Source organism: Pyrgilauda ruficollis, unplaced genomic scaffold, assembly GCF_017590135.1.
Source record: "Pyrgilauda ruficollis isolate IOZ18807 unplaced genomic scaffold, ASM1759013v1 scaffold15, whole genome shotgun sequence".
Lineage (NCBI taxonomy): Eukaryota > Metazoa > Chordata > Aves > Passeriformes > Passeridae > Pyrgilauda > Pyrgilauda ruficollis.
The window spans coordinates 14,278,431-14,294,260 of record NW_024513654.1 but is presented as its reverse complement, the minus strand read 5'-3'; the positions used below and the strand labels follow the sequence as shown (position 1 = coordinate 14,294,260).

The following is a 15,830-nucleotide window of genomic DNA, read 5'->3' as shown; positions in this document are numbered from 1 at the left end:
GTCTGTAGTTCTTCAATCATGCTTGAAACCAAAATGTAACACCTTTGTCTGGTCATCTTTTTCTTGGTAGCAGCAAACAAAAGCAACACTCCTTAATTCTGCTTTTTATTCCTCACTTTTGGATCCAAGATGATGGTATCACTGCACTTTTAGTGATATCACACCAGGAACAGATGTTTAACTGATTATGCACCATTATAATTAACTGCTTTTCAGTGACACAATTTTGGAACTGTTTTCTGGAACATGCAAGTGCAAACTATTTTCTTTATTCTGGATGTATGACAATGTTCTTGGCCATGTAAAAATGAATGCTGATCTATCGAGTCCAGCTAACCAAGTGATCTGTGTAACTCCACAGAGCTACCCCAGGCTGAAATCATTTCACCTGACCTGAGAACTTGGCGTGTTCCATCTGGATCAGGCATAAATACAGCAACAAGCCATCAGGAGCAGCTCAGAAGGAATCCTTGTAACTCTGTCCTGTCTCTGACAGTGGTCAAGAGAAGATATGTGAATACAAAAACCACAGCAAGAAGCTCTGCAGCTAACCTACTTTTAATTTCTTAGGAAAATTCAATAATTTGTTGCCTCTTCAGTCCCATAATATGGAAAACAGTGAATAATGCTCCCTATTTACTTTCAACACACTTTGGAGGTTTCCAGGATAAAAGCCACTCAGCTATTCATCATTCCTCATACACAAGCTTTCTCACAACTCTGCATATTTCTATGCCTTTCCTTGTCCTGTTATGCCATTTTGAGATGGAAGAATCGGAGCTGTACAGAGATAACACAGAATCCCTGTGTCAGAATCAGTGTCCAAGATGCAGGTGCTCCACTGTGAGTTTATACAGCAGGAACAAGATGTTTTATTCTGGCATGCATGTTGACTACTCTGAGTTTTCCTCTTCACAGGGTGTATCCTGCCCCCAGAGCATCACTCCTGCAGATAACAAGTGCCTCGTTCACAGCCAAAGTGTAAGAAAAGTTTAAATGTTCCAAATATCCCTTTTCACTTAACATTTATCAATGCTGAATTTAATCTGGATTTTATAGGACTCTCTGATCACTTAAAATCACAGAAAAGCAGAGGAGGAAAAGACTTGGACAGTTAATGGAATATTCATAAGTTCAAGTCATCAACTAATATTTTTACCCCCATTAATTTAAACACTGGAAAACTAACCTTAATAAAATATTACTTGTTCAGTGATCTGTATGTCTTTTTCTGCAAAGTAATTGCTATTAAATAAAACACAAACACAGACAAAAAATATTACTTTAACATAACATTGCAAGCTCAAAGTGAGCACACAATCCCCTATAACCAGTCAGGGCTGGGGAACCCATCAGGACCCCACAGCATCCTCCACTGCTGCAGGACAGCCTTCAGCTCTGACTCACTGCCCACAACAGGCACATTTCTCCAGACCTGTACAAAGACCTTGGCAGAAGAGATCAGCCTCTGATGACTGGGCAGGATGTCCTCTGTGCAGTCTGTAAATCTCCAAACCATGTGGGCAGACTGATACACGGAGGAAATTATCTAAATTTTAAGCATTTTGCCCTGCTGTAAAAAGCACTCAGTTGATGGGGTGTAAGCATGTGATAAATCTGTCCCTAAACATCTTGTTTTTCAGAGTTAATCTGGCAGACAACAGGCACCCTGAATAGTCAAAACTGGCAAAGGCTTTCCTGTTGAAGGCTCAAGGAGGGGACTCTCCTACTCCTCAGTCACTGGAAAGTGGCTCCCATCATTTACAAGTTAAAAAACAAACCTGAAACAGCCTCTCCCCGAAAATGCACAGCCAAGACAGTCAGCAGTATGTCACAAAATCAGAAAAATGGTCCAGAACAAAGTAAAAAATAAAGGGTAAAAGCCCAGAGACAGGGATGAATCACAAGTTCTCTGGCCAGATGTTCAGAGAGAATCAGCCTCATGCGTGTCCCACAGAAATAATGGGGAGAGACTACACCAAGGAGGGAGCATTACAGAGGGACTTCTAGACTGGCTAAGAAGTACAACCCTGAATAAAATAAAATCATCAATGTTTTTACCTTTGTTTCCCCCCAGTCAAGAAATTCAGGCTCAAAATCAGAATTTTTCCACTTCTAGTTTCATTCATTTTCTTCCAGTCTCAGTTAAATAGTGTTGTGGCCCATATCCAGCAAATAACAAAATCTACTCAACTTCTTTCAGTATATAATAACTATAAATACAGTGAAAGACAAAAGTGAAGCATAACTCAGTGTTATCAATCAGCAGAGTCATGCTGCATTCTCTGAACAAATACAGTGCCAGCCTCAATAACCAAAGAAACTTATTTTTAACAGCTGAAAAATGAAATTAAAAAGGACCAATGACCAACACTCTACACCTTCTGAAGGCATTTACCTCCTCCAAAACCTTTTTTCACTGGCATGATGTTATTGCAATTTAGTAGGTTTTTTCTTGGTCAGACCATCTCCCTCTCCGCTTTCTGCAGTGCCAACTAAACAAAGCACAAAATACTGGGCTCAACACACAAGGAAAATTGAAGATGCTCTTATTGTTCAGGAATACAGAGGGAAACAGGAAAATCTATCAATCTGACACAAGAAAACTAGGCCAGCCAATGAAAAAGCTGACTTTGAGCTTTTATTCATTTTTCCTTAATCCAAAAATTTAAAAGCAGGAATAGAGCTTCTTTTATTTTTTCCTAGAAGACCAACACGTTTTCCCATGGATTGAGTTAAATATAATGCTTTTGTTATTAAAAAGAAGTTTTATCACTGCTCTCTCTTTACACTGTTGAAAACAGAAGCAAGCATACTATTAGTAGAATAAACTAACTTTAATTACATGGTGACATTTCATCACCCCTTTACCTTTCAGCTTACTGAGAGTGACTAACAGATAATAAGAGAAAAGCAGAGAGATACAAAGTCCCCTGCTGAAGACCAGACCTGGTCCATTCTCCCAGGTTTGAGAACCATATCAGCTCTGACTGAAACAAACTGGAATTTGGAAATAAACAAAAGCAGGTTCCTTGCTGGTTCCTTGCCAGCAGGCAATTGAGCTGTGGGACTTGGAGCTGTCATGGGATGCTCCAAATGCAGGGAACTGTCACAGGATCTGCAGGGGGCTGGATCAGGCTGTGGAAAACCAACCCATTTTGGTAAATCAAATGCACAGGAACTACAGCTCTGAGCTGTGGTGCAGATGACAAGATCCTTGTGGAAAATATCAGTGTTACTCTACACTAGACACCTGCTTTAAAAATTTTTAGTCTGCAGACAAGATACTGGGATAATCCATGGCTCTTCAACCTGGTCCAGGACAGCCACACGTATTTTTATTAATGATCCAGACTGGAGAAAATGAAAAGCTGTGTAACCATAAACATTTTTAAAGTCCATTTATCATATCTTCCCTTATTTGAGAACAGTGTTATTAATGGACAATTCACACAAAACAACAAAGCATCAAGTAAAAACAGACAGGACAGCCAGCTGCCACAGTTCTTCCCACTGAAGCTTCTTCCAAAGCTTTATTACCTATTCCCATTTCAGAAAGGAAATACCAGCCAACCAAAAAGGCTAACTGATTAACTAATCATATGGAATGACTGGCTCAGCATGTAATTCAGTGCCACCATTTTGACAAAAACTTTCAGAGAAAAAAACCAAACCAGCTTGACTTAAGTGCTATTAAATAAATGATTACTTGAGGAATTTTATTTGTTAAAACAATCAGTCTGCTTCAGCTAAAGAAGTACTTTGGAAAGCTAGCATTAAAAAATTATTTGCTCTAATCTTTTCCAAACTAAAGCTTGGCATCTAATCCCTCTTCATTACCAAATAGCTTAGTAACCAAGTATTCCATTTGTAAAGTAGTCACCATAACAACACCAAAATAGTTGACCTGAGTTCTTCAAAGGTAACTACAGGAAACAAAAACTCAAACAGCATTTAATTACACAGAGAGTCAGGCAACAAACTCCCTTAGTCTTATTAAAAATATATGAAAATATATGAAGGGTATTTTCACATGAAGCAATTTCATCCAATTAGCAATACTGCTGTATTACTTATTTAAAAGAGATGTTGTCCTAGTCAGCAAGTTACTGTTCAACTGTGCAAAGCTGTTATGAAGGTCATTTCATACATCAATTCACTAATGGACTTGTTATTAAATACAGGCACAAATGAATTAATTAGAATTGTTTCTAAAATAACAGTTTATCAGAAACAAATTTATAATGATAATCAATAATCATGAAGTACTTTACAGCAGTAACTTCATTTACTCTAAATGCAGAAGATTATAATTTATTACATTTATTTAGCTCAGGGTTATTTTTTTGCTTCATCAATCTATACTGCTGACTCTTTATATTGTTATTTATAACTTTTAATTGTGCAGAAAGGGAAGAGAATTATGAATAGTACAACAATAAATTATAAAATATGTTTTTTCCCCTCACATTTTAAGTCTTAGGAATTTCCTTTTTCATCCTTTTATTACAGAAGGGAAAGACAAAGGAAAGTGTTAGGCAATTTACTTTCTCCTTTTCTGCAAATCTCATTATTTTAAATGGAAAAAGAAGCAAAGACATCAGAACCAGAATATCTGCTAGAGCTGCATAAGGACTAGCCAGTATAAGAATATGCCAGGTAACTTTTAATTTAACAACAGCTGGCATTAGTTTTGTACACATTAAGACATAAAAATAAACACCAAACATCTAGGATTGGCATCAAGTCACTTTCTGATGTTCGTATCTCCAATGCTCTTCCTCAGGTATACTTGGGGTCCACAAAAACAGGTCCTCAACCCCTGAAACCTTTATGCAACCCTACCAGCACTAGTGCTAAAGAAAGGAAAGGAAAGCAAAGGAAAGCTTTATTCACAGAAAAAGAACCCATAAAACCACAACTGATGTCTTACTGCTCCCACTGGACAGACTTAATATTCTTACCAGTCTCCCAACATTAAAGGAAAGAAGTATTGACCTTCCCTCCACAAGACCCTTACATGACACAGCCCAGGCAAGGAGCAGATTTACTTTCCAAGAGCCTATTGTTTACCAAACAGAGAGGGATAAAGAAAAAAACCTCAGATATTATTCTCACACACACCAGCAGTTTAACAGCTACCTGAATATCTGGTGTCGTAACTCCCACAGCCTGACTGTGTTTTCTAAGCACCATGTAATCCAAATTCCTTTAGAAGTTGTAATACCATACTTTGAAGAGTTACTTGAAGCATGACGTGACCAAATTTTGCTATTCTCCCTTTATCACCTTGCTATAGGTGAGATGCTGTGTGACTGCATCAGGGACTTCAGTAAAACAAAACTCTAAAGATGAAAATGTTGGTACAACAGAATTCATGAATGCCTTCCCAATAAAAAAGCTTTATAATGATGACATCAATTACTGAGAGATTAACACGTTGTTTTATTCCAGTGGAGAGAAGGTTTCTATTTACGCATTTTGACTGCTTCCTTTCCTGCATCCCCTGTGCAGTATGGATAGAAAAATGTGTCTTTTCCAAAATTTGCACATATTTGTCAACTGTTACCTGAGCTGACAAATAGCCATATTTCTCAGCCATAGCAGAGAACCGTTCATTAACCTGATCTAATTTAAGATAAAGATTCATGATAATGATGGGAATAATACTAGCTGTGTCACAGAATAAATGGATACAGCCCCTTAAGCTTAGATTTGCTAATGTAAACTTTAGTTTTATGGCTCAAGAACTGCATGGAGAGTAACAGCAAACATTAAGATTTCATCTTTACCACTATAATTATTTGTGTTACACACATTTCAGAGTTTTTTGCAGTTGCAATGCTGTTTGAATGTTGCCACAAAAGTGTAAGGAAAACTGGATATTAGACTTTTCCCTTCTAAACAATATGCAATGCTAAGGATGGAAAACAACTTTGATCACTGTGACTGTTCCCTCTGATCAGCAGTGGCAGCTATGGTGGGTCAATATAGAATCACTGCTTGACACAACCACATTCAGACCTCTCTACTCCACTAGCTGCAGTTTTAATGAAAAGATCTAAAGAGAGAGAGTTAGAGATAAAAAGATTTTTCTTGTTTCTAAGTTGTCTAATAGGATCAACTCCATCTGCCTGGCCCCAATTCCAGGCACGGCTGAACTCCAGGACTTAATTCAGATCTCTCTAAGGACCCACATCCTCACTTATTTCAGTTCCACTCAAGGAGTTCAGAAGAGAAGGGTAAAATGAGTCAAGGATCAAAGGTGATGAGGGAAGATGTAATAGAGGGTTTTAGAAAAGCAAAAGAAACTGGGAAGTCATGCAAGACTAAAGAAGTGGTGGAGACCGTGAGCTGAAAGCAGAGGCTGCAGCACAAGGCAGAGAAATTGCAGAGACTGGCACAGAAATTCGGCACAGCAGAGGACCAAGAGCAGAGCTGATGAGGAGGGAGATGGGTTCTTTACTTTTTTAGAAATGCACTGGCAGTCTGCTATTCGTATAATCAGTGAACATAAACAAGATGCAGATGAGAAGAAAAAAGAGGCAGAAGTATAAACAATAACAGGAGTTAAAAAGGAAAGTGTAGAATTGAAAGATTCTGGGAATGCGACAGATGGGACAAAGTAAAGAGGATAGACCATGGAAAACAAAGAACTAAGAATTTTTCTTAGCAGTGCAAAGTTCCCCAGATAGGACACACGTTAATATATAAAAATTCATGAGTTAGGAGTCCACAGGAGTTAGGAGTGCTGGCAAATTTTATTCCTCAGAATTGATAATACTTTCGTTTTGCTTCTCCCTCTCTCTTAAATGCTTGTAGGTTTCAAGTTGTGCCAGATTGTGCCAGCACATTCATCAGAGAAATCTTACCTGACACTTCAGTATGCTTCCTGTGAAAATTCCATGAAAACTAATCTGGTAATAACGTTCCTCACCAACAGATTATGATCTCCTTCCACCCCTCCTCTCTCAAAGAAATTGGTACCACGCACATTAATTTCTAATGCAAATATAAACACAAATGTTGCCAGGGAACTATGAATATACAATAATGTTATGTTCAATTCTTCTGTTATGTTTTTCTTCACATTTTCCAGGCTTGATTTTGTTATTACTAGTTTTAACCTTATTTTCCATTCTATGAAGCAGCCTGTTCTTTTCTCAAGTCACAGTACACATAAAACCTTTACCCTCGCAATTAATACTTTTGATTATAAAACATGAGGTCTCTGGGACAGGCAATCTCATAACATAAAGAGAAAGGTTTTATGAAGAGACATCATCTTCACTGCTATTAATTCTTCAATAAACAAGGAGAATCATAAATGTTCATAATTTAGAGACCTTGACTTACCAGGTTACTTGAAAGCCATAATGATACCTTAATAACATTTAAAAATCCATTAAACCTCATTGTGTGTTGTACCAAACCTACAGAAGAAATGCGAAAAACACAGACCAGTGTCCCTCCATCCTCGTAAGTTTTGATGAATAGCAAAGGCAAGCTTAAATACAAGTTTAAAATAATTTGCTTATTTATGCACAGCTATCAACAAATCCAGATTCAATATGATATAGGAATCAATCTCAGGTTTTTGCAAAGACTTACAGGTCTGTGAGCATGACACCCATAAACCCCTGTGTGCTTGTGTTATTGGCAGAACTGTTTATGCATTTGACAAACTGCTGTTCAGATAAGATGATATCCAACTAAGTACAGAAAAGAAACTGTCAACAACTCTGCAAGACTGTAACAGAAATTGCAAAACCAGAGCTTTCATGACTAACCATAACTTCAGAATAGTCTCAAATCAGTCCCAGGCATGAAAACACAGTTGGAACTGATTTTAAGAGAAGGGTGAAGAATGGCATGTCGCCACAAGAATAAGAACAAAGCCTAAACTGTGTTCCCTGTATTACATAATTGCTAAAGTAGAGGAAAAAATGTTAATATTACAGATAATTCAGAGGTTTTAGCCAAATTATATTTGACAAGTCTAGAACTAGACAGCAAACTTTTAACTGATAGAAAATAATCACAGTTGACTGGATAAGTACATACTTAAACTTTTCATGGTTTATATGCTTGTATTGCTGTGAGGGTTTGGATATTCCATTAGAAACATGGAAAGGGAGGAAGCTTAGAATCAGTAGGCTATTTTTCCACAAAAATATAAATCAAAAGGCATAAATAGCAATTCTTGAAAGCATGCATCCATATTACTGAGTAGTGAAAACCAAGCTGGTGAAAGCTCTGGCTCTCAGACGTGCATGAACAAAGGGTGTAAGGTGCAGATATACAAATGTGTGTTCCAATTGGCGGCTAGAGCAGAAGTTCTGCCTTGGTAAAGGTACTCTGCCCTTTAACTTTCAGATTTATGGCAGCTCTGTATTATAAAACCAAGGCAAAAGACATCAGTGAGGAAAGTAGGGATGCATAAGCTGGAACGTGGCTGAATCCAATTTGTGATGACAGAGGGTCTCAAATAGGGAGAAACTTTTCAAAAAAACATAGTTTTTCTTTGGCTATTTCTGCCCAGAAAGTTTCTGGGTCTGTTTTAACAGCAAAGTAATAAATGGTCTTCTAGCATCACAAGGGTTAATGTGATTCTGTTGTTATAAGGCATCTATCATTTAAATATTTGTGATTTTAAAACACTGAGGATGCAGAAAAAGGACACTATATATAAAATTCTAAACCTTTGGAGTTTCCTTTTAATAACACTGTTCGGACCCCTTCTTTCTGGACCTTCCCACTTTCACCTCTCTCCTAACTACTTCACCACTCCGTACTCTTCACCTCACCTTGTATTTTATTATACTGTCAGGATATTTAGAAGGGAACAAGGAAAGAAAAATATACTTTGAGAAATGTTCCAGGATGCCTTAAAACAAAAATAAAATTGAAAAAAAAACTTTAAAAAGAAAAACCAAAAAAAAAAAAAAAAAGGCATCACATTTTCAAATCTTCTAAGAACAATCCATTTTAAGGGACGACAGTACTTTGGTCCCAAGGGCCAGCAATTCATACAGCTTCACATAAAGGCAGATTCCATATACACAAATCACCTTCTCTCTGGCACCAACTCACTGCAAGAGATGCAAATACATACACTTCAGAAACTAATTTCTGTGGCACATATCTTTAGATCAATAAAATTAAATAGATTTTATGAATATTAGGTGAACATATAAAAAAAAAAGATAAGAGAGCAAATAAGACATACAAAATCTCTTCCTGTTTAAGGCAAACAAGACCAGCAGCCAGACAACTGACAAATTATACTGTATAATAAAACCTCAGCTTCATTTAGAACTTCTCAATAGGTATCAGATCATATACTCACATTATAAAACTCCCTTTCCACATGCATTGCTTTCCCCCTGGCTATCCTCACCAGTTTATTTTTACCTCTAGAATGAAACTAAGTGAAAGATCACAATACTGCAAATTTCCTAGTATGCAACAAAAATAGGACTTGATTTCTACATTAAACTACCAAATTAATGAACTGTTCAATACTGTGAAATTATTTTATTTGTTTCCAGATATTCTTATCCCATCCTCTTACAGAAACTGCTTTCCTCAAAAAAAGTTACACTGGAGGACGTAAAAGCACCAGGATGATATATGGCACTGTTTTAACTCATTGCCTTTACAGTTTAATAATAATAGAGAAAGAAACTTCAGGATGACTCATATACTTTTAAAAAGTTATGGTATATGGTAACTATTAAAGTAGCATTTATTGTATTTTGAACATTATTTGCTATGAGAGTTCAATTTTCCATAGCAGAATTTTTTTCATACTGCTCTTGGGTTACCATTTCCAGTGATGCCAAATGCATCACTTTCAGCCAAAAAAGTCACCATTTGGAAGTGTTGGAAGTGGTCACACTACTAGTATTTTTCAAGTGCAGGTATATCCTTGTCAGAAAAAAAAAAAACAAAAAGAAAATAAAATATGATATGGCCACTCCAGATTAATACACAAAATGTATTATCAAGGAAGATTAGACTAACATTTGAGCAATATTTGAAGACTTTTCATCACTAGAACTTTTATCTTCTCCATACTACGCTGTCCCCAACCATCTGTCTCAGACCTTCCAAGTCTCTGGTGTATTTTATGTAGGCTTCCCTATTAAGAGTTTCTTCCACAAACTGGGTTTTTTCCTTTTCTTTATTTAAGAGTTTCAGAGAAAGCATGTATAAATATGTATACACATATCAATAATGAAGCAGGAAACCTGTTTCTTTTTCTTTTTTCCCTGCCACTTTGAGCGAACACAGTAAGCTAACCAAGGTGAAAACGTTTGCAAAAACCTTTATAGCAAGAATGACCCTACCTTCTTTAATAATGCTCTTATTTACAAATTAGCAATGCTATGTTAGGTGCCAAATCAATAAAGAAGAATATATGTGTTTCAAGACATGGAAATAAAACTACTGAATGATATTTTTTGTTCAGTCTTTCTTCAAGTCTGTTTGCTTTGGCTAGCTTAAGCGCTGAACTCTTTGGGACATAACATTTTTGTGATCTATTTTTAATACAAGATGCTTGTATCAAATAAACCATATTGATATATCCTAAACTGAAAATAGGCATGTAAAAGATCAGACCAGACATGAAAAAAACACAGTAATATAATAACACTGAAAAAATTCCAGTGGGCATGATATAAATGTATGTGACATAAAAGTAATTTTGGGACAGAGAAAAGTGTGGCAATGCTGCTTTCAGAAGAGTATTTAATGTTTGTGAAGTGCTTTGAAGATGAACACCCTTCATACATATTATGGCTATGGATTACCATTGGAGTGATGTAGCCTCACTCTGAAATTGAGAACCTGAGGAATTTGAGACAACCTCCAATTCAAAGTCAGAAGAAATGCTTAGACATAAAAAGTATGAAAAATCTCATATGATAAAGAATTTATATAAGCCTTACACTACCATAAATTTTCTCCATTTCTATCAGGAGAGTTTAAAATTACAACTTTCAATAGGTGTATCTGTGGGTAAAATTTGTAAAAATATCAACCATTGGTATACATCTTACACTTCCTTTGAATTGAGGGAGGGAAAAAAAAAGTGATGCTACTATCAGAAACTGATGGCATTTATAACTTCAAAGTATATTCTGCCCAGTGATACCTAGTGATAAGTACTGAACTGAGAACTTCCAACATTAAAAGCATAAAGTTTTTAACATCATTTGACATGAAAGAGTTTGTAAGCAACCTACCAATATACTGTCCAGTAGAGAATCCAATCTCCTAATTCCCAAAATTTCAAACTGCAGAAGTTTCACATTATAAAAAGCAGCAAAACAACTTCTCCACACAGCCCAAATTTCAGCAGTCAAAAAGTTTACAACTAATTTTTCCATCAGCATAGAAGAGACAGAAGATTGCTAATAGTCTCACTCCCTAGAGTTACATTTTAACAACCCAATCACACTGATTTTAAAAATGTAAAATATTGGTTTCATACAAGAATTCCCAAGTATTCAACCACAGAGTCTAAAATGAGAAAACTACATTATCCTGAAGTGATATGACTCCTCCTTGTTGGGTCTACACTTCAGTGCCTACTGAGAGTGAAATGGTGAGAGAAGATCCCATAAATTAGTGATTCAACAGCTGTATTCTTCATGAAAGGGAAAAAAAAAAAGTAATTCCCTTTCTCCACCCTGTCCCAAAATACAAAGCAAGAGATGCGTGTTGCAAATCCATAAGGACTAGAATAGTTTTTAACAAGATACATGCAAATACTTTGTGAAGCTACAGCTAAGATTTTACTTTTGATCCACATCAAGCACATGAATCCTGTTTCCAAAGCAGTAAAATACCAAATAAAGACAGTGAAACAGAGTCCAGAACAAGGAGGTTTTTTGTTTGGTTTGGGTTTTAATATAAAATAAAGAGGAGAGAATAGGTGCTTTATCAGCTTATATTTTGATTTTATTTCTAGTATGATTATCATCGCGAGCATTTAGAGAGTACTGAATAGCTCTAGTGTTCAAATTATTTCAAAGAAACTCTGCAGGCTTCCCCACCTCATAATCTGAAAATAATTGGTCCAAACATGTCAAGAATAAGAATTTCTTCAGTGATTCACACTAGTCTGTAGTCACTGTGAGTGATTGTGTCAGAAGTATTCCTAGTAGCAATAGTTCAGTTCTTATACACCATAGAGCCTAAACTATCAAACTCAGACAAGACCCACGGTCACTTAGGTGAAAGAACCAAAGCCACCAAACTCAAGCTTCAATTAAGCTACCAAGTCATAACTTCTAAATTTGCTCATAAGTAATTACTCTGCTGATCTGTATTATATACATATAATTAAATACTTATCTGCTGATAAGTATTACTCAGTATTACTGAGCATGTAAATGAGATGTTACATATCTGAATGGCTTAAGAGATAGAGGAAATTATCTTCCATCTCCACAGAGCAGTTACCAGAGTTTGGCACTGATCTTGCCTTCCAAAAGATCATAGCACTAGAGAAACAGCATCCCTATATAATGAATAATCTGCCCCAAACCCCACAAAATGTTTATTACATTGTTTCATTACAGTATTTTTGCATCTGAACGTATATTCTTTTACTCACCTCTATATTTCTTAATTGTTAAAGCAATCCAAAAGGTTATGTTCCATATGTTAAAGTTCTCTTTCTCTCTGTGGGCCCATAAAACTGAATGGAAGCAGTCAGCATCTAACAGAATATTCTCTTTTGCCTGCATCTCTTATTCCGCTACATAAACAAATATAAGAGCACTAATACTTGAGCTCATTATCATTATTTTTTACAGCTGGCCAAATCCCACAAGTGTAACTTAATTAATAAAAACCAGTTTCACCTGGAAAATCTTTGACATATTCAATCAAATTTCCACCTGTATGTTCTAGCTACTGAAAACTATTAATACAGATTTTAAATTTTTTTTTTTGCTTTTTTACCTTCAATATTTAGCCTTAAATTTACTCCTGGGAAAGAAGAAAAATTTTCAAAAATGATATGAGAGACTGTAAGAGGAGAAGGGATATGTTTATGTGATAAATAGTACTATACTTGTCCATATGAAATAAAAAAAACCCCAAAACCTTTTTTTATATCAACTAGGGCCAACTAATCAGCTCTCAGGTCAAGAGGTATATGCAATTAAGTTTAAAAAAAATAGCGCAGTGCCTTTCTAATGAGTTTTGAGCAAGCGTTACCTGAAATGAATGTGTTTAGGTTGATAGGATCAAGTTTGCTACTGGTGCCTTAAATCATATGTATAAGCAAGCAAATCCTCCCACCTACCACTTCAAACACACCACCTCCCCTGTTCATCTTTTCTCACTTCTGTTTCCAATTCAATTTCTTTTCACTGCAGTGAATACATACTTCTGTTGATCTCATGGTCAGCTGGATCCGTTGACTGGTACTTACCTCAGCAAAAGTTTCTTAAAAACCTAAATAAGACTGAGAGTCAATGTTTAAGAGGAAAAACCTTTGCAGACATGCTGAGTATGAGAGTTTCTATAGCTCTTTAACCAAGAGGAAAAAATAGTTCCTGCCTCTCCAAGATGTCGACATTTTATAATTCTGGTGAGTTTCACCTCTAACTACATAGCCAATTATACAAACTATAGAAGTAGCAGTGAATTTATCACTGAAGTTAAAGCTTATGTTGGTAAGTAATGTCATATTCTAAACCAGCTTATTAAAATTTAGGAGGAAGTGCAATTATTGTCTCTTGTATAGAAGCAGAACTTTCCTAAATAAATAATCAGCATACAGATAATCAGCATCAAGTCACTCAACAGTTATAGCTAAAACTGAACTGGAGCATACACAGCACATCTGTACACTTACAGGCACAAGCTCCCCAGATGTTATGAATTACTATCTTTACCAGTTGCCTCCTCCTGAAAGTGTTGACTTAAAGAAAATGCACTGAACAGTGGAGATGTTCATAGCAGGAATTGTCAACAGAACTAAATTCAACAGTAAAAGATCTGTTGATATGTGTATGATCTAAAGGGTAAGTGTCACAGAGCTATTACTGCTTGGGTGCATTACAGGGACATTACTTTCAGCTGTACTTGAGGATACAATCACAGAAAGTTCTTAAGATACCACCTTAATTATAAGTTACTATTTATTCAAGTTTAGCTATGTGCAACAGGCAACAAAGTATCATAACCCAATTCCTAGTTTAAAAAAAAAAACCAAAAACTGAACACCGTACCTCGAGTCATTTTGAATTACCAGACAACTCTGAACGATATTGGAGATTTGAGAGTTTCATACCGTTGTACAGAAACTCATCTTTAAAAAGGAGACATCAAATTCCAAACTTTATTTAGAGGAGACGAGAGAGAAAGGGAAAACCAGTTAATGACACAGCACTCCAGGAGGCAGTTCAGCATTACCGATACCATTCATTTATTACCCGGACCGTGTGAGCCCGTCCCGTGGCTGGCGGAGAGGTACACCAGGGAGCTCCATCAGTTCTGCTGCCACTGACACCTCCCAAACCGCCGCCCGCAGCAGCGCGCAATTTACACCAGGAAAGCCCAGCTCCCCCACTTCGACCCGAACGCCAGCAGGAGTTTCCCAACTGAACGCGAATAAATAAATAAATAAACAAACACCCCCAAACTCTCACAGACTTGTTCAAAGCAGGGTCAGGGCTGCAGCGGGCACGGGGAGTTCTGCGGGCTCCGGAGCGGCGGGCGCGGGGTCCCCTCGAGCCCCGCGCTGCCCCGCGCCCCTCTCCCCGGGGCACCCCCCGCCCGCGCCAGGTGCGCGCTGCCCGCGGGCCGTACTCACAGGGACACGGTGCGGTTGGGCAGCACGGCGGGCTGCAAAGTTTCCACCAAGTCTCCGCCGGTGCAGACCACTTTGATGCGGAGGGCCGGGCGGCCGGGCCCCTTGGCGCGCTCGGCGGCGCAGAGGCAGCGGTCCACGATGAGGTCGGGGCAGTTCCTGCTGCCCCCGCAGAGCCCCAGCGCGGCGGCCAGCAGGCAGAGGCGGGGGCACAGCCCGCGCATGCTGAGCCAGCGAGCGGGAGCCGCCGGCTGCCGCGCCGCGCATGGCACGCGCCCGTCCGCGCCGCTCCGCGGGCCCCTCCACGCCTCCCGCGCCCACCCCCCCCCGCCTCTCTCGCTGCGGCCGGCTCCGCTCCGAGGGACCCCCCCTTCCTCCTCCTCCTTTCTCCGAGGAGCCGCCGCTCCTTTCCTGCCGCAGCCCGTGCAGCCGCGGCGCTGGGCGGACCCCGCGGCGCTCAGCGGGCCCCCCCTCCCGCCGCCGCTCACCGGGCGCGCCCCCCGGGCCCGGCAGCCGCAGCCCGGAGCGCCCCGAGCGCCGCTACCTGCGCTCGGTGCCCCGCGGCGCTGGCAGCCCCCGGCGCGGCTCCGCGCCCTGGGGCGAACCGGACGGATGCGCCAAGGACGCGCCGCAGACCGAAGAGGCGCGGCCAGCCCGGGCACAGGGCAGGAAATCGGGAGCTGGAAAAATTGTGTGCGTCGGGAATCTAGTTTTGAAAATAGCCACCTTTGGTGCCGCTCTTGAGAAGCACGTGTGCTAAGTGCTGCTCGCACCTATGGCTGTGGGAAAGGAGCTTCGGGACTTGGGCATGGGTCAGTGTAGACCAAGAGACAGGACAGCCCAGCCACTGCCACCGGGTCCATGCGGTTAGCTGGCTTCAGACACCTCAGATAAAGCTGTGAACATGACATAAAGCAAAGATTTGATCAGTAGTCAAAGACACTTCATCATCCAGGTCAACGAGCACGTTTCTTTTCTACTTGTACTTCTCTGT

The 15,830-nt window shown here is 39.0% G+C and overlaps 1 protein-coding gene across 1 annotated transcript in view; it reads right to left on the bottom strand.

Moving 5' to 3' along the window:
* LOC121350220 (adhesion G protein-coupled receptor A3-like) overlaps nucleotides 1–15,191 on the bottom strand; it is a 256,338-nt gene extending 241,147 nt beyond the window's left edge. The window contains exon 1 of the mRNA XM_041461380.1: nucleotides 14,840–15,191. Coding sequence (XP_041317314.1) covers nucleotides 14,840–15,060 — 221 coding nt within the window. The 5' untranslated portion in view covers nucleotides 15,061–15,191. The remainder of the gene's footprint in view (nucleotides 1–14,839) is intronic.
* Between the last annotated feature and the right edge of the window lie 639 nt (nucleotides 15,192–15,830).